The 22383-nt window shown below is 34.8% G+C and overlaps 2 protein-coding genes across 2 annotated transcripts; both read left to right on the top strand.

Moving 5' to 3' along the window:
- Positions 1–32: 32 nt before the first annotated feature.
- Positions 33–10941, top strand: LOC145316062 (uncharacterized). Its single transcript, XM_080156351.1, has 9 exons — positions 33–1516; positions 1860–2107; positions 3246–3497; positions 3820–4053; positions 4382–4729; positions 4863–4973; positions 5484–6349; positions 6961–7195; positions 7528–10941. Exons 1-9 carry the CDS (start codon positions 33–35, stop codon positions 10188–10190), a joined length of 6441 nt encoding a protein of 2146 aa, XP_080012477.1. The 3' UTR covers positions 10191–10941.
- A 1363-nt stretch (positions 10942–12304) lies between these two features.
- LOC145316061 (uncharacterized) lies at positions 12305–17773 on the top strand. The gene is made up of 9 exons (XM_080156350.1): positions 12305–12409; positions 13000–13121; positions 13450–14532; positions 14703–14828; positions 15247–15352; positions 15754–15887; positions 16050–16105; positions 16914–17125; positions 17511–17773. The coding sequence occupies exons 1-9, from the start codon at positions 12347–12349 to the stop codon at positions 17601–17603; spliced, it is 1995 nt and encodes a 664-aa protein (XP_080012476.1). The 5' UTR covers positions 12305–12346; the 3' UTR covers positions 17604–17773.
- The last annotated feature ends 4610 nt before the right edge of the window (positions 17774–22383 follow it).

Genomic DNA, 22383 nt, shown 5'->3' with positions numbered 1-22383 from the left:
ATCGATGGTGAGGTCAGAAGAACTAAATTTCGATGGTCCCTGGCACCGAGTACAGCTCCCCTGTCAAGGAGGGGGAGCAAGGGGAGGAGGGGATGACGGAGGACAGGGAAATTCTAACTCCTGCGAACTCAGCAGTCGATATTTTAATCGCCAAAGAGAAACACAAAGTGGAAAGCAGTGCCATAGTAGTTGATGATAGTCATAATATTGCCAATAATAAATTACTAGATAAAAAGTCCACTAAGCCTCTTATCAGTGATGATTCTTCAGTTGAGGGGCAGTATGTAATCCCTCCCAAAGTTGGTTTATCACAAGAAATTAAATCTTCCTCGAATTCAGAAAAAGTTGCATCAACAGAAACTTCAGAAGATAAATCCTCTATTATAGCTGATGAGAAAAAATCATCGATATTGCTAAAGTCAAAAGATGCTTTTTCTCCTAATGAAAGCAATTTGATAACCAACGCTTCCGAGGGAGATATTGAACTTAAATCGGAAGAAGTTGTAACACCTTTAGATACCCAAGAAGTTGCTACGCCTGAAGTCGAAGTAACACCCAACATAACGAAGGGGGTAAAATTGACGCCTAGCAAAACTTTAGAAGAAAGCTTATCAAAAAAGACTTCATTAGAAGAACCGGTTTTAACGCCTACAGAACAGGATTTAACGACTATTGGAGAGGCTGCAAAATCTCCTGAAGAAACCTCGACATTAAAAACAACCCAAGAAGAAGTTTCAAATGTTCAGAAAACTTCAGAAGAAATCTTAACGTCTCCAGATGATACAACACCTAAAACAACCTCTGAAGAAGTTTCCTTAGTGAATTCAACCTGCGAAAAAACAACCCAAGAAGATATTTTTACAGCTGAAACTATTTTAGAAGAAACAACTGGAGAAATCCTAATACCTCGTCCTCAAACCACTCCAGAAAAAGTTCCATCGCTTAAAACTACTTCAGATGAAGTACTAACGCCTAAAACATCGTTAGACGAAATATTAACTTCAGAAACAAAAAAAGAGAAGACTTTTAAAGAGCAGGAAGACAAGACAAGTCCGACAACAAGTTTAGATGATGGCATTTCATTAAAATCAATCCAAAACAGTTATGAATCATCTGTTATAAACGTAGAAGATATCCCAAAATTTACATCTACTGTTGTAGATGACACTAAACCTTCTAATGTAAAAGAGGAATCCTTTAATGGACCATCTAAAGATAAAGTAACAGATTTAGATCATTCAAGCAGTGCAATAATTAAAGTGAACCCGTCAATAAACGGCCATCATATAGAGGTTTCTGAAATATTAAGACTCAACCCCAGTGAAGCAAGATCAGACGGTACATGGCTATGTCCGTTGTGTGATACTAGTGTACCTAGTGAGAATAGTTACAGTGTGCATCTGCACCAGTATCATGCAAATCCTCAGCTTCTGTCCGTAGATGTGGTTAGCCAATTCAGCATAACAAATCTTGTGACCAAACAGAAATTAGATGAATTACCTCAATCTTTTTATAGGTAACCAAAAGTTTTAAAATTTATTTTTGATTTTCTGTCCCTTATATTATACATACAAAGACTGAAACATGTTAAAATTAACCTTGACAACTAGGGGTATGTCTATTAAAAAGTATAGCACGTGTACGACACTTACGTTAAATGACAAATACTTTTTTATTAGCATATTATAAGTATTTACTTTAAATTAATTTACAAGAATTCATTTGCAATAATATTTTTATAAGCCTGCCAATATTTTATTGATTTTTTTTTATCCTATATGGATTGTTAATGCTGCACTACACTACTTACTACCCTTAATTCTAAAAAATCTAGGTCGTCCAATATTGTTTTTTTTAAGGTGTCATGAATGCTTAGCAATAATGGGAACAGCTTCAACTTTAAGAGGTCACCTGACCAAACATAAACAATCTGAACAACACATTCTTCACAAAGAGAATGACAAGAGACGTGGTGATAACCAAACTGACCGTCTTAATGGCCACAATAAGCCACGAAACGATAAGAAGATATCTAAAAATTTTTCGCACAAAAGAAAGAATGGCCTTAAAAAGATTCGTAGAACATTGAAAAAACAAGCGGAGTCAGGTAAATTTCTAAAAATAACTCCTTTGTTATTTCATTACTTTTTTCGGTGGTTTTCCTGTAAGTGCCTCCAAGTGAAACACGGACCCCCCCTCATCTCATTTTTTAATAAACAAAAGGGGGGGGGGGGGTAGGATATTTTTAAAATAAGGGAAAGGATTCAGTACTCGATAAGCACTAATAGAGAAAGAAATTAAGAATCAATAATTTACAAAAAATATTATTATTACCTCACGTCGCGAAGTAGAATAAATTATGTGCACTTAATATTTTCTTAATATTGAATTATACTCTCCCACCGAGTAAATGAGACATTATTTTGATTTCTTTATTATATACTAGCAGCTACTCCTCTAGCATCTCAGGTTTTGGTATTTGAAGAGCTCGATAGGGACAAATAAATAGCCTAAAACCCTTGCCAGACTAAATCAAGGAATAATATAGCCTTAAATCATCCCGGGGCCTTATTTTGGAAATGCTAACCTTTAGCCTTTATAACTACTTTTTATAAATCAACGGTACCTATGTAAGGGGGGAGTTTTTAATGCAACCATCTCGTAATCAGTGAGCAAATGGCACTTAGAATTCGAATTTAAATCTGAAATTTTGCATGAGTAATCCTTGGTAGGTCTATTTTCCCTAAATCGAACAAAAAGTTGGAAAAGTAACGGCTAACGGCTGGCGGCTCAGCAGTTTTGCCATTTTTTAGATATCTATAGTACAAATTATTCACGAAACCTATCTCCACCTTATTCTCGTTGCCACTCCAAAACGCTATTAAACGGTTCTAGACAGTATCTGTTAGTACTAGAAGTTTCAAAAATGGTTATTGCTATTATTTAACATGCATTAAACTAAAAATATGTTTTAAATAGTTGATTCCTACGTAATTGATGATGAATTTATCCTGAAAATAGGCAAAAAACGGCTAAACGGCTGAGCCGCCAGCCGTTACTTTTCCAACTTTTTGTTTGATTTAGGGAAAATAGACCTACCAAGGATTACTCATGCAAAAGTTTAGATCGAAATTTGAATTCTAAGTGCCATTTGCTCACTGATTACGAGATGGTTGCATTAAACCCCCCCCCCCCCCTTATTATTTTGAAGTTTATTATTTGAATTTTTACGATAAATATTTTAGGTGGATGTAAAATATTGAAGCCTATGCGTAGCACCCGGCCTCAAAGGCAGGTTGCTGTCCAGCACAGGCTGAGCCAGCTAGAAACAAATGATCATTCAGATGAGTTCAATAGCAATAGTGAAAATGAGTCTGACCTGTCAAACAGGCGCCGGACCTCCTCCTCGTCGAGGCCCCAACGTGAATGCAAGTCAAGGACAAAAACGTTGGTGGCCATTTCCCTGGCTGAGCAAGATTATGACAAATTTGATTTAGGTAACAAAAAAAACTATTTTTAAAAGCAGTTGCTTAACTTTATTTAGACTCAACAACTAGGGGTTCCAATACTCCATTTCTCAACAAGCACACAGGGTATATTGTCATTAAAGCCAATCTGACAACAATAACCAACGTCTCTTTGGTAATTTGCTATGCATCGTGTAACGTAGCATCACTAAATATTTTTAACAGTATGGTAATCCAAGTATTTCAGTTTTTTTGATAGTCGTTGTTCAAACTATTGCAATGCTATTAACTATTAAAAAAAAAATAAAGAAAGGTAGTTCCTACGTTATAATCAGATAATATTTTTTTTTAGATTTCGGTAAATTCAAGACTGATGTAGTTAATAAGGTTCCGGCATCTGAGACTGAATCTTTCAAGGAGGCCACAAATAAAAGCCTCCAGCAATTATCTGAAAGGTTGCCTGATCATTTTAAATCTGCCGATAGTCAAGATACTTCTACTGATCTCAAGAAGGCTGTTAAAGGCATGGCTCAAATAACCGAGAATGCTGAGAAAATGGCATCGCCCTCAGAAAATAAAGTAAAAGGTACGTTAAAATTTGTATTACCATTATGCTTTAAAGTTTTAAGAAAAGGTTGAATACTATATCCTATGGTAGAGAACAATGTTAAATCATGACTGAAAATACATTCTAAAGACCCAATAGGCTTTCCTATGGTTGTATTTAAACAACAACAAAATTTAAAAGCAATATTTATTATTTCATAGTTGGAGGGCACATTAATTTATCGTCCTTTGTCCTAACTATTAAGATGTTTTAAAAGCATTTACCTAACCTCTTAAAAGATGCTAGGTATATTTTATTTATTAAAAAAATATTTTTATTTAATGTGTATTAATTTTAAATTATATAGAAGCCAAGAAGAGCAAAGAGCCGAAATCTTCCAAGAAGAAACTAAGTTCTCTAAAGAAACCTTATGAAGCCGTGGCTCAGACCAAGGCAAAATCTCCCAGCTTTAATATCAAAGACAGAAAGAAAGTTGGGCACTTGGTGAATGAAGTGGTCCTAGGTAAGGGCGACTACGTGTGCCTAAGCTGCGGCAACGGCTTCAACTCCTACCTCGAGCTTGTAACGCACAAGAAGAAGTGCAGTGAGACCAACAGTGGCATGATGGGCGCCGTCAGAAGATTGTCAGATAAGCCCAAGGAAGCTAAGGTTCCACCTTTAGAACACACAGACGAACTTTCTAAATACATAACTGGTAAATTCATAACCTTTTTTTCAATAGGTATTATAATGAAACATGGTTTAGGGCGGTTTTATAAAATACCTAAATAAATTTGAAATTAATTAGCCAAAATTAGTCTTATTTTTCAATATTATATTTTATTTAGAATCTGTATTTCGAGTTCCTGAGACAACGTTCAACAACATGCATGGCAAGTTGAATCATCTAAAGACTGAAGATGCTAATCAATTTTTAAACAATCGTCCAAATGCTTTAGGTAATTTTTAGAGTATATTAACAAAATTGTATTAGCTAATGTTGATTGCCTATTACCTTTAAGCTCTCGAAAGAAGGGGGGGCAGATTTTTTCTAGTCGTGGTTTTTTATGATACGGTTAAATAATTTCATTCAGATTAGACTTTTAAATAAACCTCTTCGAGAGTTATACTGTAAAGGAGATTTATATTGGTTCAGTGCAGTGGTTATCCAGATTTTCGGTACAGACAGGCACACACACACACAAATCCTCATATAGTATCTTTTATATGATTAATATTATAAACAGCTAATTTAGCTTCGTGACAATAGTGAAAGGTCAGAAAAATATATTTAAACCACCGCAAGGATATTTTTAATGCTTTCCCGTAAAGAACAACCTAATAAGACCAAACATAAAATCCTTACTACTAAATATGATAGGAAAAACATTTATTGTTCTTTTAACGTCTAAAATTTCGTTTGTTAGTTATTTCTGTGCTATTCTTGGTTAATTAATTGAAAAATTTAGGTCTGGTGCGGATGAACTATTCTGGAGATTGGACGGTGAAGGATGTCTGGGAGACAGGCGGATGGGAACCTAAAGATGACCAGCTTTCATGGCAGTCCTATGAAGTTCTAGCAACTTTAAACAATGACCTGGACACCTCAAATGAAGATAGTCGCATTATTTCAACCCCATCACCCACTATGACTTCAACTGAGGATGCAAAAACGCGGGAAGATCCTAAGACTGTGTCTGGTGATTTGCCAGATGAACTTGGCCTTGTTCGGACCAGAAATTCAAGTGGTAGAAAAAAGCAGCAACAGGACAAATCTGCAGGTTTATCGTCTCCGACTTTACAAACAGCATCGGCCCTGACTCGAAAACTAACTAGTCAAATCACTGACCGCCAGCGGCCGGTGATTAGTAACAGCCAGGTACAACGAAACTTTCTACTGAAACTATCCTCACTGCCCTGGGCAGAACAAAGACGGGTTAAGGAATCCTTTGACTCTTCATTAGCACAGAAGAAGAACAAGAAAGCAACCGACAAAAGTTTCGATTCTGTGCAACAGTTTAAAAATCCCACCATGCCAAATCGACTTGAATTAAAACAAACTGGAAAGTCAATAAAGTATTCTAAGGGTCGAAGCCGCCACAACAAGGAAGAAAAAGTAAAGACTGACGATCAGGAGACCCCTAAGAATGTATCAAACACCCTTGCTGGCGAGTGGGAAATAGAACACACCTTTGTATGCAGCGGGTGTGGTATTGAGTACGATGATGTTGTTGAAATAATGCATCATAAGTGGGAGGCACATCCTCATTGCGTTGTTACTCATGTTTTCATAAAACATGACCTTCAGAGGCCACCAGCTTTGCTTTTTCCACAGGTAAGATATTGAATTCTCTTAATTTCATGATTATTACTCATTTATTATAGGAGTACCCAAAGTTTTTTTTTTTACAGGAATGTTTAGGTATTTTTTTTTATTACTTTAGTTACATGAAATTGCGTACTTTCTTCAATTTAATATATTGTCTTTATAAACGAATATAGGTCATATTTATTTCCAGGGTGTCGGAGCCGTATGATTTTGATGCGGCTCCGGCTCCTACCTTAAAATGAATATATCAATTTTTTTTCATTGTTGAATTTGATAAAATAAAATAAATAATATAAAATATTTTGCTTTTATTTGATTAAAGCTATAGGTATAAAAGTAGAAGGATGTGTGTCTATTTGTTAAGTAACAATAGTTTTTCAGTTTATTATATGGAAATAGACCGTTGCCAAATTATAATATTACTTTAAAAAATCATTTTTAGCTAGTCCGGAGCCGGAGCCGTTTTTAACGAAAAATACGGATCCGGCTCCACCAAAAATGTTGCTGCTCCGGCTCCGGAACCCTGTTTATTTCCGTTAGCAAGCCTTAAACACATCTCAATTTGTTATTTATAAATATTCATATTCATGTATCTAATCAAATCATATTTATTATAGGTTGGCCCGAGCAAGGTTATACAAGTAAAGGAAGAGCCAAAGCCCAAAGTTTTTTCTTGTTCAAAATGCGAGGAAAAATTTGATGTAGCCAGCGACTTCCACGCTCATATTTTATTATGTGGTGGACTCCCTCTGGCGGCTTTATCTCCTACTAAAAGAGGACGTAGGAGGAAAGGTCATGGTGGGGGTCTCAAGTCAACCGTCAGGATGTTGAAGAAATCGTCTAGTCAATCAGGTAAATCTCAGTCAATTTATAGAAAAATAGTGGCTACGCCCCGTTAAGGAGAGTGGAGATGAATTTCGGGGAGGATTTTTTGTTTTTGGGGGAGGGGGTAGTAATTTTTTTAGTGGCGATTTCTCTTGGGAGGTTGGTGGTACCCTCCCCCAAAATAGTTAAAAACTTTCACATGAACTTTGAGAAGCTACCTTGTAAAGGGGAACCACATCGGTTCAGCGGTTATCAAGATTCTTCGGTACAGAGACAGACAAATATCCTATAACTTTATTATAAGCATAATTAGAGACTATTTTTGGGTTGCATACTATCAACTCATATTTTTTGTTAAGATGAGAACACGCCAAGAAAGAAGCCTCGACCGGCCAAGGATTTCAGCAAAGTCCCTCTAGTTCCCACACATAACAGGACAACAAGGTTCAAAGAAACTAAGGAGAAGGAGGCGAAACTTCTGAAAGCCAAAGAAAAAAGGGAAAAATCTCGCAAGTCCAGGGGAGGACGTATTTTAAAAGATAAAAAGGTTGACAAGGATGTGAAAAGAGTTGTGCGAAATTTATTGGATAGAGTTGAAGCAAAGCAGACTAAGAAATCTTCTGAAGTTGGAGAAAATTCCGCCTCATCGTCAAGAGTGGGAAGAAGGTCATTACCTAGGCGTGGTTCAGAAAGACTTGAGATTAAAGATACACAGAAAGAAGTCAAACAATCCTCAGATGAACAAGAAACACCAACGAGGAGAAGTAATAGGAGACGCAGCATGCGTAAAACTCAAGACGAAGCTCAACTCATTCCAAGTGAGATAACCGAAACTTTAAATCTTATTCTTGATCAAGTGATGAAAACTGTTTTGAGTACTTCAAAGAAGATGCTACATGTCAGCGCATTTGATGATAATGAGATAGCCATGATTTACAACCATGAAAGTCTTATTCACTTTGGGTCTCCAATTAAAGGTTCCAGGTCCAGTTCAACGGAGCCAATTGACAGGGAAATCTCTGTGAATGTTGATCACAAACCTGCCTGTGTTGGTAATTTATCTCCAGTCAAGTTTGACCCACCTGCTTCCCGCGTTCAAAAAAGACTGCAAAGTGACCTTACTGAAAATTTATTGCCGCGCCATGATCTTGCCAAGCGAAGACGAGTAGTGTCCCGTCCGACCTCACCGGTTCACAGACTAAGGCGAAGCATATTCCCACTGGACCTAAAAATATCTGTTCTCGACAGAATTGACGCAGGAGAAATCATTTCCGTTGTCTCGGCTGATCTAGACATTCCTGTCAATGTTGTCACAAAATGGTGGCAAATGAGATCAGATCTGCGTAGTAGAATTCCTCAGTCAAGAGAGTCTAATTCTGCAGAGAGCTCTGATGATGGCAACAAAAATATGCTCGGAGCAGGTGCTAAAGCTTTTGTCAAGCGTAGGCTGGAAAGGGTAAAGAGAAAGGCAACAGCTGCAACTGATAAAGATCTAGACAGCTATGGACAGGACAACTCAAGTTCAGGAGAAGACAAATCAGCTGGTAGTGGAGACAGTGTTACACAAACAGATAAAAGGAGGAAGAGAACAAAAACCAAAGAACAAAATTTGTCAGATGTACACAATGATGATAAAAGCTTGGTCAAGACAAGACCCTCGCGAAGATCTGTAAGCTCCAGCGAATCCTCTTCGTCTACAGCTCAGCTTCAAAGCATCTCCGTCAGTACAATAAATAAGGTTGAGCCTCCACAGCCAAGTCAACTAAAAGATGTTTCAGCAAAGAAGATTTTTGAACAAGGCACAAAATCACGACCCCGAAGGCAGAGCACAATAGGTTATCAACTATCAGAATCTCCATGCAGACAGTTTATGCCAATTGAAGTGAAACAAGAGGCAATTCAAAGGATCAACGACGGTGAGTCTCAGGTTGCAGTGGCCAGGGACTTGGACATCTCGGTGTCCACCATCTCATCCTGGTGGAGAAAAAAGGATGCATTGTTGAATGTTGAATCACGTGGCAATGCTCCTGGCGGCAGCACAACTGCTGATGACATTGAAGATCAAACTATCGAAGAGCTTGTTCAGATGGAGGTTGAGCAGGACAAGACGGATGGAATGGTGAACGATGACACAAGTTCTGTCGAGTTTATTGATGAAGTTCCTCCCCTCGGTACCAACGTGATATTAGAGTTAGCAACTGTTCAGCCACCCGCTAGCGATGAAGTTAAGACCAATTGTCAAAATTTGAGTGAAATTATTTGTATTAATGAAAAGATATCTTTAACACCCCTTCTTCAAGTTTCAGATGGTATTCCTTCAGTTGATGTAGACCATGACAAAAGAGATTTCTCACAACCAGAGGGTGATCAAGATTTAAATAAAGCAGCTGTCGCTAATGATACTGTTGTCAACGCTTCTGATGAAAGCACAGCTAATGAGACTGCCCCTGATAAAAGTGAACTTATCAAATCAATGAAATTAGCCTTTAATGTTCTTGGCAATAAAGCATCACAAAGTGATGTCTTAAACATTGCTAAAGAAAAACCTCCTAGAGATAGTTCAGATATTAGTACAAATATATCGAACGAGCTTGAGTCATTATCAAAATCTCCTTCCGCTGCCATTTCCCCAACTGTTGACTCTAAAACTACATCAACTGCCACAACAACAGCTGTTTCAAAGTCAGTTATTTGCACGATAAGAAAACCTCCTCCGCGTGAAGTCAATGGTTCCCCATCTATCAGTAAAACCAATGTTTCTGATGATATTCGCACAACTGATAAAGCCACCACTGCCGTCAACACTGATAATCAACCCAAAAAGCGCAAGTCCTTGGAGTTTCTGGCCAACTCGTTGATGAAAAAGGCGCTAGTTGCTCACACCACCGTTTCCCCTGGAGATTGCAGCCCGACTGGCCAACAAGAAGGATCCTGTGGACGCCCCTACACTCACACCTCTGTTATCACCAATGGCCTGCGGTTTGTAAGAGATAATCCAGTCGGTAAAAATGACAATTCCTGACAAAATGATCCAGTATAAGGCATGGTTTAGTGTACCTGGATACAATATGGCAGGATGGATGGATGACAAAATGGCGCTCATATTTCTCTCGTGGCATTATATTCTACTTTATACATCACGATGTTTCATATTTGTATTAAATTGTATGTTCATTATTTTTTTGTATGTTGTATAATTGTCAATGAAAGTAAAATTGATTTTTGTTGCATGTTTTATTTTCATTCAAAGTTTTTAGATTTTGAATGCTGTGTAAATACAGAGCTGAATTACTGATCATAGAAAAATCAGTCAAATGTATCATTCTGTAAGATATTAATTTTGTTCTCATAAATTTTTCAAATAAATTAAAATTCTTCAAAACTTTTTTTATGAAATTTTGTACTCCCTGAGATGATCACGTTCTAGTGTATTTCTACAATTTTCATTTCATTAAGAATGGTTAAATCATCTTAGCATTTTTATAGTGAATTTTTCAATTAATTTATTTTTGTATACCAACTCTTATCAAAATTTATTTTTTGTAAATACACATCTTGTTAATTCTACAATTTAAATAATCGAAATTGTTAATATTGTTATTTCGGATAAAAAGAAAAACTTGAAATTTACAAAAGAAAATAGTAATTGTATCATAATAATTTCTCTAATTTAAGCCGTTTATTTCCTATGTAACTTAGTAAAATATGTAAATCATGATTTATGAAACATTCATAGTGTGATTTTGTTTTTTAAATATATTTTTTACAGTTCATATTCTTGGTTATTTTTTACAAATAGTTTTACATACACAGTGTTTTGTAATCGAATGAATACTTTTTTTTTATTTTAAAATGTGATATAGATTTTCTAATGAATTCAATGGCATAGTATATTCCATTCCCATGACATTTTCAGGATTTTGCGTAATGGGAAATTATATCCCATTATAACTTGAGTCGTCGTAGGATATTTTGTTTTCCATAAAGATTTTGTTCAGGTGCGGTATTAGTCGAATTGGAATTTTGAGAAAATGCGGTTTAATTTTCAAAAAAAAAAAAAACACTAGGAATGAAATTAATGTTTTATCAGTTGCTTTGCTAATGTCACAAAAATTCAGCATCCATTAAGCGTATATAGAGTGGTTGTGTGAAATTTGATCTTAATTTTTTTTTAAATGGATAATTTTGGGTTGCCATATATGGCAGTGGTCTAGTCAAGATTGGAAATTCCAAACAAAATTTTCATAGTAAAAACTGTGACACTGCATTTGAGTTATGCGGCTGAATTTTTGTGCGACAGTACTTGATACTCTTAAACGACCAGCAAATGCTGCTGCAGTTTACAGCTTTATGCTGTGAGTGATTTGGTAATTTCGGAGATCACAAAATTGTTCGTAATTTCTTATTATTTCAAAAATGTTTTTCTAAATAAAAACTCCATTGTTTTCAGTAGTGTTGGCAATCCGATTTTGGAATCCGGAATCCGTTTTTTAATAGCGGATTCGGATTCTTAATTGTTAGGCTAAAATTATCATCTTGAGTTTTTTTGGACCGAATGTATATTTTAATTTTTAAAAGTCATTTTGGCCGCTCTGTAGGGTCCAGAAATAGAAGAAAAGCTACTGTTAAAATATGATAAAAAAAAAGCAGCTTTAGATTCTGCCCAGTACCCGGTAAAATTGAATCCCTTATTTTTTTTATTAAGCCTTTAAATATTGCTAGAATCCGGATATGGAACACGTTAAAAATAAGAATCGAGAATCCGTTTTATTTTTGGACGGATTCTTGTAAGAATCCGAATCTGGTCTAAAAATTAGAAGGATTGCCATCCCTAGTTTTCAGAGTAGGAAGGAATATTGAACTGTTAATTAAAGGTTCTAACGCGTTTTACCATTCGTTGGCTTTGATACGTTGAATGGCTAGGATTTTCCATATGTAATTTTATTTATTTAAGGGGTAATTTTGTTTATCATAAGAAGATAAGTGAATTTATTAGTCGTCCATTGTCACTCAAGATCTCTTCCTGTATTAACCCCTTGCATTAATTGACTCCAAGATGATTATCGGTTTGAGGCGTTTGTTTAATATAACTGGGGCATTCTTGATAAATTATGACTTGTCCATTTAACTTTTAAGATCTAGCTCAGTTAAACTAATTTTAGATTAGACAAAAAGAAAATGAATCAGAGCAGTCGGAGTAAAATATGGCTCCAGTCTCGGAAGTCTAAAATGTCGGATCAGGTAAGTTTGACAAATATTTATTAAAAAGAAGACCACATCCATGGTTACCGCTATAATGAACAGCTTAACAGAATGTTCTTGTTAGGTTGGAAAAATCTAAGAAAAAGCCAATTAAATTGAAGAGTCTAAATACATCTTGAGACAATTGATAACAACGTTTGACTAGGGCTAGTTTTTTCCAGGGCTTACATCCCAACTATACTAGACAACCAACCCTTTGATGACACAACCTTTGTTTGAAAGTCCTAACTGTGCATGGTGATGAGTTGCACTTGTTTAGGGTTAAGGCATTCCCCCAACTTTGACTTCTAATAGCAGCACTGGAAACAACTTTTAAGGAAAACAATTATAACGTTGTTTTTGCCGGGAATTGAACTTATCACCTTCCCAATGACGAACGGAGTACATGGTTTTACGCAGTAGACGCGGGTTTAATAGCACAGCATAACAAAAACAGTCTCATTTATCTTTAAAAATTTAATGTAAATAAGACTGAAAAAGCAAGTTCGGCACATTGAACAAAGAAATCTTCATTAAATGTCAATTGTCTGCTATGAAGTACTTAAAATATATTCAAATTTTGATGATAGGTGGAAAGTCAGGGCTGGAGTTTCGGAGGAGTAAATGATAGCCAGGGGCTTCAAGCGGATGATGAGGGGGAGAAGGATGATCATGAGATTCTAAGAAAGAAAGTTCCAACTCCGTATAAAAGGTTTGTTCTTGTTTTAGTTTTTACATCTCCTATTGAAGGGTTCAAGGATGACAACATCCATAAAAACTTTGAAATTGAAGCTCATAATAAAATTGTAAAGCTATGTACTTAAATGATAAGAAAAGCCAAACAAATTGACCGGACAAAGTGATAATGAATAATTTTACGTATATTAGGCATTAAGATCTTTAGTGGTATTAAGCTTGGCAAATTTAATAATATTGATAAAAATTTCTAAAGCTCTTCACAATTGTGGACGTAACCATAACTAACATTACGATTTCTGTAACTAAAACTGTTGATAATTTTTTTCTCTTATTATTTCTAGACTGCGTACCAAGATCTGGCCTGATGTTTCTGGTAATAAGAATCCAACTGGATCAAATAGATCTTGCCAATATAGACCCAACAATGGACTAGCTCATCAATACGTTAAAATGTTGGAAAATAACCGTGAGCTTAGGAATGAAGAGTTTGGTTCTGATATAGATACTTCGGATTATTTCTCACAATCTCAGAGCAATAGCAGTGACATGGGTCACAAAAGTTCACAACATTTCTATCAGAACGAAGGATCTTTCCCTATGTCAAGTCAGGGAAGTTCCAACAGCCAGAGAATCAATATTGAACCAGAAAGTCAAAGTTTGTTTCATGTTTTTAATAACAGACCAAGTCAAAGTATGTTTGAAAAGGAACAAAATGATACTTTACCTTTTCATAAAAGTCAAAACCAACCGGCTAATCGCAACCAAGACAATCGTTTAATGGTCAATCATAGGGCGAGAAGATTTTCAGAGAATGAGAAAAGTTTTCATGATTCTAGCCTGGAAATGTTTGCGCCTAGCCAAAATCTGATGGATTATGAAAGCCAAAGTCTATTGACTCTGAATGGAAGTCAGCCTATGGATTTGCTATGCGAAAGTCAGTTTATACCATCTCAAAATGGATATCAATCGTCAATGCCTCTAAATGGCAGCCAACCATTCAAACTTCAGCATAGAAACCAGTCTGTAGCTGAAAGTCAATCACTGGCGAATTCAAATGTAAATCAATCATTGCTACGTCATAATGAACATCAACGTATAATTGCTCCTGCTTGGAATCAGCCTTCGGTGCCATCTTACAGAGTTGATACAAAGCCAAGTAGCCAAGGTGTTATAAAAACAAAACATGATAAGATTTTCAATAACAGAACAGACAGTCAAAGTTTTGTAGATAACACAAAATCCTATATTCGTCCGAGCAGCCAAAGTATGTTATTGGTTGGCACGCGTCAGGTTGTACCTGAAATGAAGCAACATAATGTGTCCATTCGGACTGGCAGATCTTTGATGATGGACGACAGTGCTGCTTTTGATAGATCTAGATCAGTGTTTTCGAGACCATTATCAGTAGATCCTATTATGCAAGGAAATGATTCTTATTTTTGATTATTAAATTTCTAATGTATTTAAAGGATTAAAACTTTCCCTGAAAGAGAAATAATTCAGACTAATTTCTTTTTATTCCAACTTATATGAGCCACTTTAATAAAGAATTTTTTTTTTAATCAGATAAATAAAAAGGATCATTTGTGCCAGGTAACTTTGGTGGTCAGGTTCCAGCTAGGTCTTCATCTGTTGACCTGAACAGGATAGAACAGCCGATTTCAGATCAAAGAAAGTTGGAGTTTCAGAACAGGACAAGTCTTGCTCCAATCTCATCCAGGTATTTTATGCTACATGTTTTATCTAGGATTGTTATGTTTGAAATAAATTGAGGCCCTCCCTGAAAAAGCCTATCGAGCACTTAAATCCTCCCACCTTATTTTTTAAATTAATTAGAAAAAGGGAGGGGGGTAGTTTTGTAATAAGCCTAAACTTTACGAGGGTCCCTAATTTTTCGGGGCATAAACTTGCGTTGCTCTAACCCTGAAACTAAAACTAAACTACTCCCCTACCCTTATTTTCAATTTACTTCGAAATAAGCGTAATGGGTGGGATTTTGTGCTCCATTAAATACTTCGAGGGAAACTGCCAGTGACTCAAATCTTATTCACCCTTTTCTCTTTTAATCAATTGCTTTGTTTGAGTCCAACTGCATAATTCTGTCCGATAACAATTTTATGTATTCTTTCTTGATTAAGATCTTCGATGATTCAAAATTATACAACAAGAGCAGAGACGAGCACTGGAACCGAGGAAATTTCATCACAAAGGGAAACCGTTAGTAATGGATCACAAGAAAGTCAGGTATGCAGATCTTGATACTTTTTTGGAATTTATAGCAAAGTAACAAAGACAATGTTGTACTGTACATATTCTGTAATGCATTAATCTGGAAATAGAACAATAAATTCAGAACTGGTTATTTGTTTGGTAAGAGAGAGAAAAGGTAGAGAAAACAGTGTAGTGTGTATTTTTAGTCCAGGGATGGTAAAATGAGGTACTTTTCATAAAGCTGGATTCTGATAGGATTTGAAAAAATAAACGAATATTTTAAACAGATTAGGATTCTAACGTTTTTTTTCTCTAAAATTTGCGGATTAATCCGAAACGAATTCGTATTTATTTAATCATAGAATATTGAAAAGATTGACAAAGAAAGGGGGTCATTACTGCATTTGTAATTTAATTTTGTTTGTTTCTTAAAGGATTCCAAGTTGGTGGGAAAGCCTGGAAAAGAAGACGAGAGTGTGAAAAAAATGAAAACATGTTTGAAAGAAATTCCAGATGTGGCCACTGCTAAACTTGAATCCTGTCTTCAGAAGATGGCTGAAACAGATAGGTACGCACAGTCAATGTTGTTCTTTTTAAAGGCGAAGCTTTTCTAAAATAGGATAGGTTCGTCCTTCCTTAACAGTTTGCTCTTTTCGTTTAAGTATTTAAGTAGTTTTGCATCTGACACTGTACAAGTCAATAAATGAATTAGTATTTTTATTTCATTCAGGGACCAACGGCAGACTGGCATTAACAAGATAATTCAATATCTTAATGGAAAACAAGGAAAATTTGCTTAGAGTTTTACCATTTATCTGCGTATCTAATATTTGCAATATATTTGTCATTATAAAATTCGTATCTACTGCAGTTCACGGTAAAATATTGCTGGTAACGAATATTGCCAAAAATCTATGAATTTTAAGGGCTGCTAGTAGCTGCCAAACGGCTGAACTTACAGATCATACCCTCACACGATTTTTAGCGGTATAAAAAGGCCTACAAATAATCTGAGATAGCCAAGATCCAATGATGCACAGGGAAAGCTTCACTGAAGAAAAAACGCGTAAAATAGGCCTTTTTCGCGCATTTCTCTGCACTGCAAGATAATTATGCATTATTGATTTATGGCTATTCCAGATTATTTGTAGGCCTTCTTATGCTGCTTAAAATAGTGTGCGGGCATGATCTGTACATTCAGCCGTTTGGCAGCTAGCAGCCTTTAAAATTCATAGATTTTTGGCAATATTCGTTACCAGCAATATTTTACCGTGAACTGCAGTATATCCTAAAATTTATATTTTAAAAACAAACAAAAGCTAAGCTTTTTTGCATTTAGGTCGTTTCATTCATCCATTCGTTTAGTGGATACGAAAACTTTGTTCATGTTAGAAATGTCGTGTCGATTTTAAGGAGAAGTAACGTAAGATATGAAAAGCTTTTTTGAAATATTAAAAAGAAGTTTTAAATCTTACAAATGAAAAATAAGTAGATATATGACAACTACAAATGTTATATGATTTTCGTATCTAATTTTTAACGAAGGAAGTTTTCTGTAAAAAGCTAACTACTAAGCAAAATTGAATTGAAACAGATGAGATGTTGAAGCTACTGGATGACCTCCTGATGACTCAGGAAACCAAAGATGTTCTGCTGGAGGATTTACTGCAGATATTCTGGCAACAGGAAAATCACAAGGATAAAAAGCTAGCTGAGGTCTCTAAAAGGATTCAGGAACAAATTGAGCGTTCTTCAAATGATTTCCAGGGAAAGAAAATTGGTGAATTTGATAAAACTGGAACCAAGGTTAGTTACTAGATAATTGTATAAGCATGCATTACAAGCTGCTAGAATACCCCCGGTCCCCCCCCCCCTCTGAAAAAAAAAATAGAAAATTTCACTTTCTTTGTTTGTCCGTTAAGATCTAGAGGCAACCTATGAGCAGATAGAGTTCTCATTTGTTGGGAAGCTTTTCATAGGATGCTTTTGCAATCCTTTATTTTTATTTTTGGTCTTGAACTATTTTTTTTGCCACTCCCTCAAATTTTTAATACAGAGCAAGATGCGCAGCCGAATGTACTGTAATAAATTATCCTTTATTATTTAACCTTTCAAGATAAAACATGTGGGGCATAAATTAATTTTTTTCAAGGAAATTTTGCGTTAATTTTGTACCTACCTATCTTTTCAGGAACGTGAGGAGTCGAATATGAAGAGAAGTTTGGAGCGTAGAGGCCCTAAAATGAGAACAGTTGCTAATGATTCAAATGACATCGAAGAATAAATTATATTTTGACTTTGTCATAGCGTTGGATCTGTCCAGATCTGTGATTTAATTCTATTTTGAATCACATATAGATCCTAATTAATATATAATTTTTCCCCTAAATTATTGTAACAATAATTGATATGGAACCTTTTTGCGCTGATCTAAATTGTTTATTTTTTCAGAAACCTTTAAATAAAATGATCGTGTTTGTTTACATTAGTTTCCTGTGAATTGTAAGTTATAAGTAAAGCTTTTTTATATTTTTGTCAGTATGTCCGTCCTTTTCTTGTTAATTTAAGAATGTTTTAATCGTCCTATCATTTTAAACATTGTATTATGAATCCTGTAACAGCTAGGTACAATTTAGAAACCATAAGAAAAGAACTATGTATATACTTAATAAATACCAAAATGTCCATAATTTTATTTTGATTAATAATTATTCTATTCATTTAATTTTATAGAACATTGATTCCTAGGACGATTAAAGACAATATTATAAGCAAAGCATCTCTATAGTGAAGTCTATAAATAAAAGTAATCTGCAATGTCCGTATTGTTAAGGCCGAAGCTTTTCTATTATTAAGGTCGGTCCGTCCGTAACGGTTAGCTTAGCTCTTTTCGTTAATTTAGGCATGTTAAAATTGTCCTATCCATTTTAAACATTGCAATATGATTCCTGTAGTAGCTAGGGACGAGTTAGAAAGCATAGCAACTCTATAATCTTTATCAGAATGTCCGTACGTCCATTTTTAACATGTTGATTGTTTACTTTTTTAACAACAAATTTTTATGTATAATTATGCGATTGATCTGATTTTTGGAATACTGATTCATTGGACAACAATGTAAATTTTAAAAGCGAATCATCTCATCTCTATAATCAAGTCCTAAAACTGTAAGTATGTTCTGAAATCCTGCATTAAGCAGTTTTTTCAACAAATTTACTTACAATTTTGTTTCAGATTTTATACATTTCTATTCTGATTATTTAGTTCTTACACTCTACAAGTGTTAAAGTTGGTTTGTCCTACCGTTTCAGAGCTTCGCTTTCATAGATGTTGTTATCCTTGTTAAAATCCTATGTTTAGGTAATTTTGGGGGTATTGTTTACAGCAAACAACTGAAAAATCACGAAACTTCTTTGTATTTAAAACTAAACAATCCAAATTTTATTAAACCAAATATGATTTATATGTTTTATGTTTATGATGTTCTACTACTAATCCTGTCTTCCTTGTTTGTAGTTCTAAAACATTTATTGTTATTGATGAATCATGAAAGGATCTATTTTTTTCGTTCTGTAAATCGTAAATTCGTGGGACCATTCGGCAGGTGCAGAGTTTAGTTATACCTCGCATACAATACAACCAAAATAATTTTAGCAAACTGATATTTAAAAAAATATAAATGTGTACCTCCCTATATTATTTTAAAATGATATTTTAATACAAAATTATTATGTACCTTAATAAAGTGAAACTTGTCGCTGGCTAAAATTACGATCCACCTCCATTACCCCATCCCTAGATATACCACACTTTTCTGGGATCTTGCCAGATCAAGTATCAACTGTGGGGAATACCAAAGGATGACTCCATGCAAAATTTGAGCCGGATCCGGCCAAAACCGGCCGGGATTTTTATAAAAAACCGTTTTTTTCCGGTTTTTAGGGGGTATCTGTAAATCAAGCCCCCTACTGGGTACGCCCCAATGATGATTTTTGCTTTAAGGTCTGATCTGAATTCCTCAACACTGGATATGACCCCTAGAGTTGAAAAAATGGTTAAAATCCGGTCTTTTGACCGGTTTCCGGCCATTTCCGGCCCAAAAAAAAAATTTAAAAATCAAAATTTCATCTAAAATTAAAAAAAAAATGCTTTAAATTACATTTTTCATTAATAATTTTTCAAAAACCAAAAACCCTAGGTAATGAAGATAATTTTAGCAACTTAAAATGTGAAAAAAGGTTGAAAATTGACAAACTTGTGTCAATTTGAAAAATGTTGGTAAATCTTAAAAATTTGACGGATTTATACATACATTAGAATTTAGGTTGACTATGGTCTTTAAGACACGCCATATCCAATAAAATTGCAATGAGAAGGTCTAAATGTTTTTCTGAACCAAAATTCTACATACCCTGGCGGTTCCAGGGATATATCATTAAGGCTGTACGGCTGGCCAGAAAGCTTTTAACAGGTGGCCGACTAAAAGCCGGATTTGATAGTTATCAACCGTAAAAAGTAGCGATTTTCGTTTTTTTGGCCAAAACTCATGCAGGGAGTTGTTTTTTGGGATTGACACACAAAAGCAAGTTTGTACAACTTTTTTGGGCAGACTTTTTTTTACATACGCAGTATCCGCCACAGGTGAACCGTTTGGCCGTTATTTGCCGCCAAAATCGCGATTTTCGGCGATTTTGCCGTTCACGAGGTTTTAACGACCATTTTTGAGGGGAAGGAGTCATCCAATCAATATAACTCTGAAGTACTTTTCATTTGCAAATTAAATTGGCTACATTTCATGTGAAGTAAATTTTTTTGTGCGTCCAACCGTTTTTGTTCCAGTTGAAATTTAAAAATTATTACTTTTTAATTATAATTATTTTTTTCTTGTAATTTTAAAACTAATTAAACACTAATTGTTAGTACATCATAATTTTGATAATTAATTGCACATTTCAATCACTGATATTTACTACTTGGTAATTTTTAATTTATCTTTTAATTATCTGATTAATCTCTAATGATTATTACTTTGTAAATCTGAATACTTATTATTCATCTCTAGCAATTATTTATAAACTAAAAAGTAATAAAAATTACTATAATATATGTATTAGGTTAGGTAGTTCAATTGATAATCAAATAAAGTAATTTAGAAATGGTGATAGTTACTACATTATAAAAAAAAAATTATAACAATATGAATAAGTATTGATCAATTAGTAATAGGATATTTTATATGATTAATAATGATAAAATCATAAATAATAAGTAATAAAAAGATAATGATAATTAATATGAGTTATTATTGATAGATTTAAAATAGGTTATGTAATATATTTTATTGATTGATTTGTAATAGGATATATTATATGATAATTAATACTTATAATACTATAACTGAATAATAATAATAAGATAATCATAATTATTATGCATTAATATGGTATGATAATATAATTCATAATTATAGTGTTATAATCAATAATAAGATAATTTGAAGCCTGCGTCTTAAAAAATTATTTCACCCAAACTTGTTTCTTGTGGGGGGGAAATACATTTCATGGGGTTGGTGTAATTAGTAATTGTTTTCCTTTTTTTAAAATTTCAACTGGAACAAAAACGGTTGTACGCACAAAAAAATTTACTTCACATGAAATGTAGCCAATTTAATTTGCAAATGAAAAGTATTTCAGAGCTATCTTGATTGGATGACTCCTTCCCCTCAAAAATGGTCGTTAAAACCTCGTGAACGGCAAAATCGCCGAAAATTGCGATTTCGGCGACGAATGACGGCCAAACGGTCCGCCAGAGGTGAATGATACATAAGTAAAGAAATGTCCGCCTCAAAAAGTTGAACATTAATGAAGAAGTGTCCTAAGTCGCTAAATCGGCTCCGTCATCCCCTAAAGGGGCAAAAAACCAAGATTTTTTGAAAAATCATCAAAAATCGTGCCTTTGGCGGCGCGTATCGGCCAAACGGTTCACCTGTGGCAGATAATGCGTATGTAAAAAAAAGTCTGCCCCAAAAAGTTGTACAAACTTGCTTTTGTGTGTCAATCCCAAAAAACAACTCCCTGCATGAGTTTTGGCCAAAAAATCGAAAATCGCTACTTTTTACGGTTGATAACTATCAAATCCGGCTTTTAGTCGGCCACCTGTTAAAAGCTTTCTGGCCAGCCGTACAGCCTTAATGATATATCCCTGGAACCGCCAGGGTATGTAGAATTTTGGTTCAGAAAAACATTTAGACCTTCTCATTGCAATTTTATTGGATATGGCGTGTCTTAAAGACCATAGTCAACCTAAATTCTAATGTATGTATAAATCCGTTAAATTTTTTAGATTTACCAACATTTTTCAAATTGACACAAGTTTGTCAATTTTCAACCTTTTTTCACATTTTAAGTTGCTAAAATTATCTTCATTACCTAGGGTTTTTGGTTTTTGAAAAATTATTAATGAAAAATGTAATTTAAAGCATTTTTTTTTAAATTTTAGATGAAATTTTGATTTAAAATTTTTTTTTTTGGGGCCGGAAATGGCCGGAAACCGGTCAAAAGACCGGATTTTAACCATTTTTTCAACTCTAGGGGTCATATCCAGTGTTGAGGAATTCAGATCAGACCTTAAAGCAAAAATCATCATTGGGGCGTACCCAGGAGGGGGCTTGATTTAAAGATACCCCCTAAAAACCGGAAAAAACCGTTTTTTTATAAAAATCCCGGCCGGTTTTGGCCGGATCCGGCTCAAATTTTGCATGGAGTCATCCTTTGGTATTCCCCACAGTTGATACTTGATCTGGCAAGATCCCAGAAAAGTGTGGTATATCTACCCATCCCCTCCTAAATGATAAACGAAATTGTCAATGAATGATATCCATGTTAGCACTAAATTGGCGTCAATTTTCCCCCTGTCATAATATCCACGTATATTCTATATACATTCTGTTTCTGTTAGCCGAAATTTAGCGTTGGCATTCTCAAACAAACACCCTATTTTCTTTTAAATAAGTTTTGGGGGTGTACAAAGGAATGGGAAAGGTATAAAGTACTTTTGGGGAAGAC

The sequence above is a fragment of the Acartia tonsa genome, chromosome 4, assembly GCF_053477335.1.
Source record: "Acartia tonsa isolate MP-2025a chromosome 4, ASM5347733v1, whole genome shotgun sequence".
Lineage (NCBI taxonomy): Eukaryota > Metazoa > Arthropoda > Copepoda > Calanoida > Acartiidae > Acartia > Acartia tonsa.
Note: the sequence above shows the minus strand (reverse complement) of the source record. Positions and strands in the feature narration are given on the sequence as shown.

Coding starts and splice junctions, on each gene's coding strand:
- LOC145316062 (XM_080156351.1), top strand. CDS start 33: ATGGTCCCTGGCACCGAGTACAGCTCCCCTGTCAAGGAGGGGGAGCAA. Junction 2,108..3,245: donor GAAAAAACAAGCGGAGTCAG/GTAAATTTCTAA, acceptor TAAATATTTTAG/GTGGATGTAAAATATTGAAG. Junction 4,054..4,381: donor CTCAGAAAATAAAGTAAAAG/GTACGTTAAAAT, acceptor TAAATTATATAG/AAGCCAAGAAGAGCAAAGAG.
- LOC145316061 (XM_080156350.1), top strand. CDS start 12,347: ATGAATCAGAGCAGTCGGAGTAAAATATGGCTCCAGTCTCGGAAGTCT. Junction 14,533..14,702: donor GTAGATCCTATTATGCAAGG/AAATGATTCTTA, acceptor ATTTGTGCCAGG/TAACTTTGGTGGTCAGGTTC. Junction 15,888..16,049: donor AAGATGGCTGAAACAGATAG/GTACGCACAGTC, acceptor TATTTCATTCAG/GGACCAACGGCAGACTGGCA.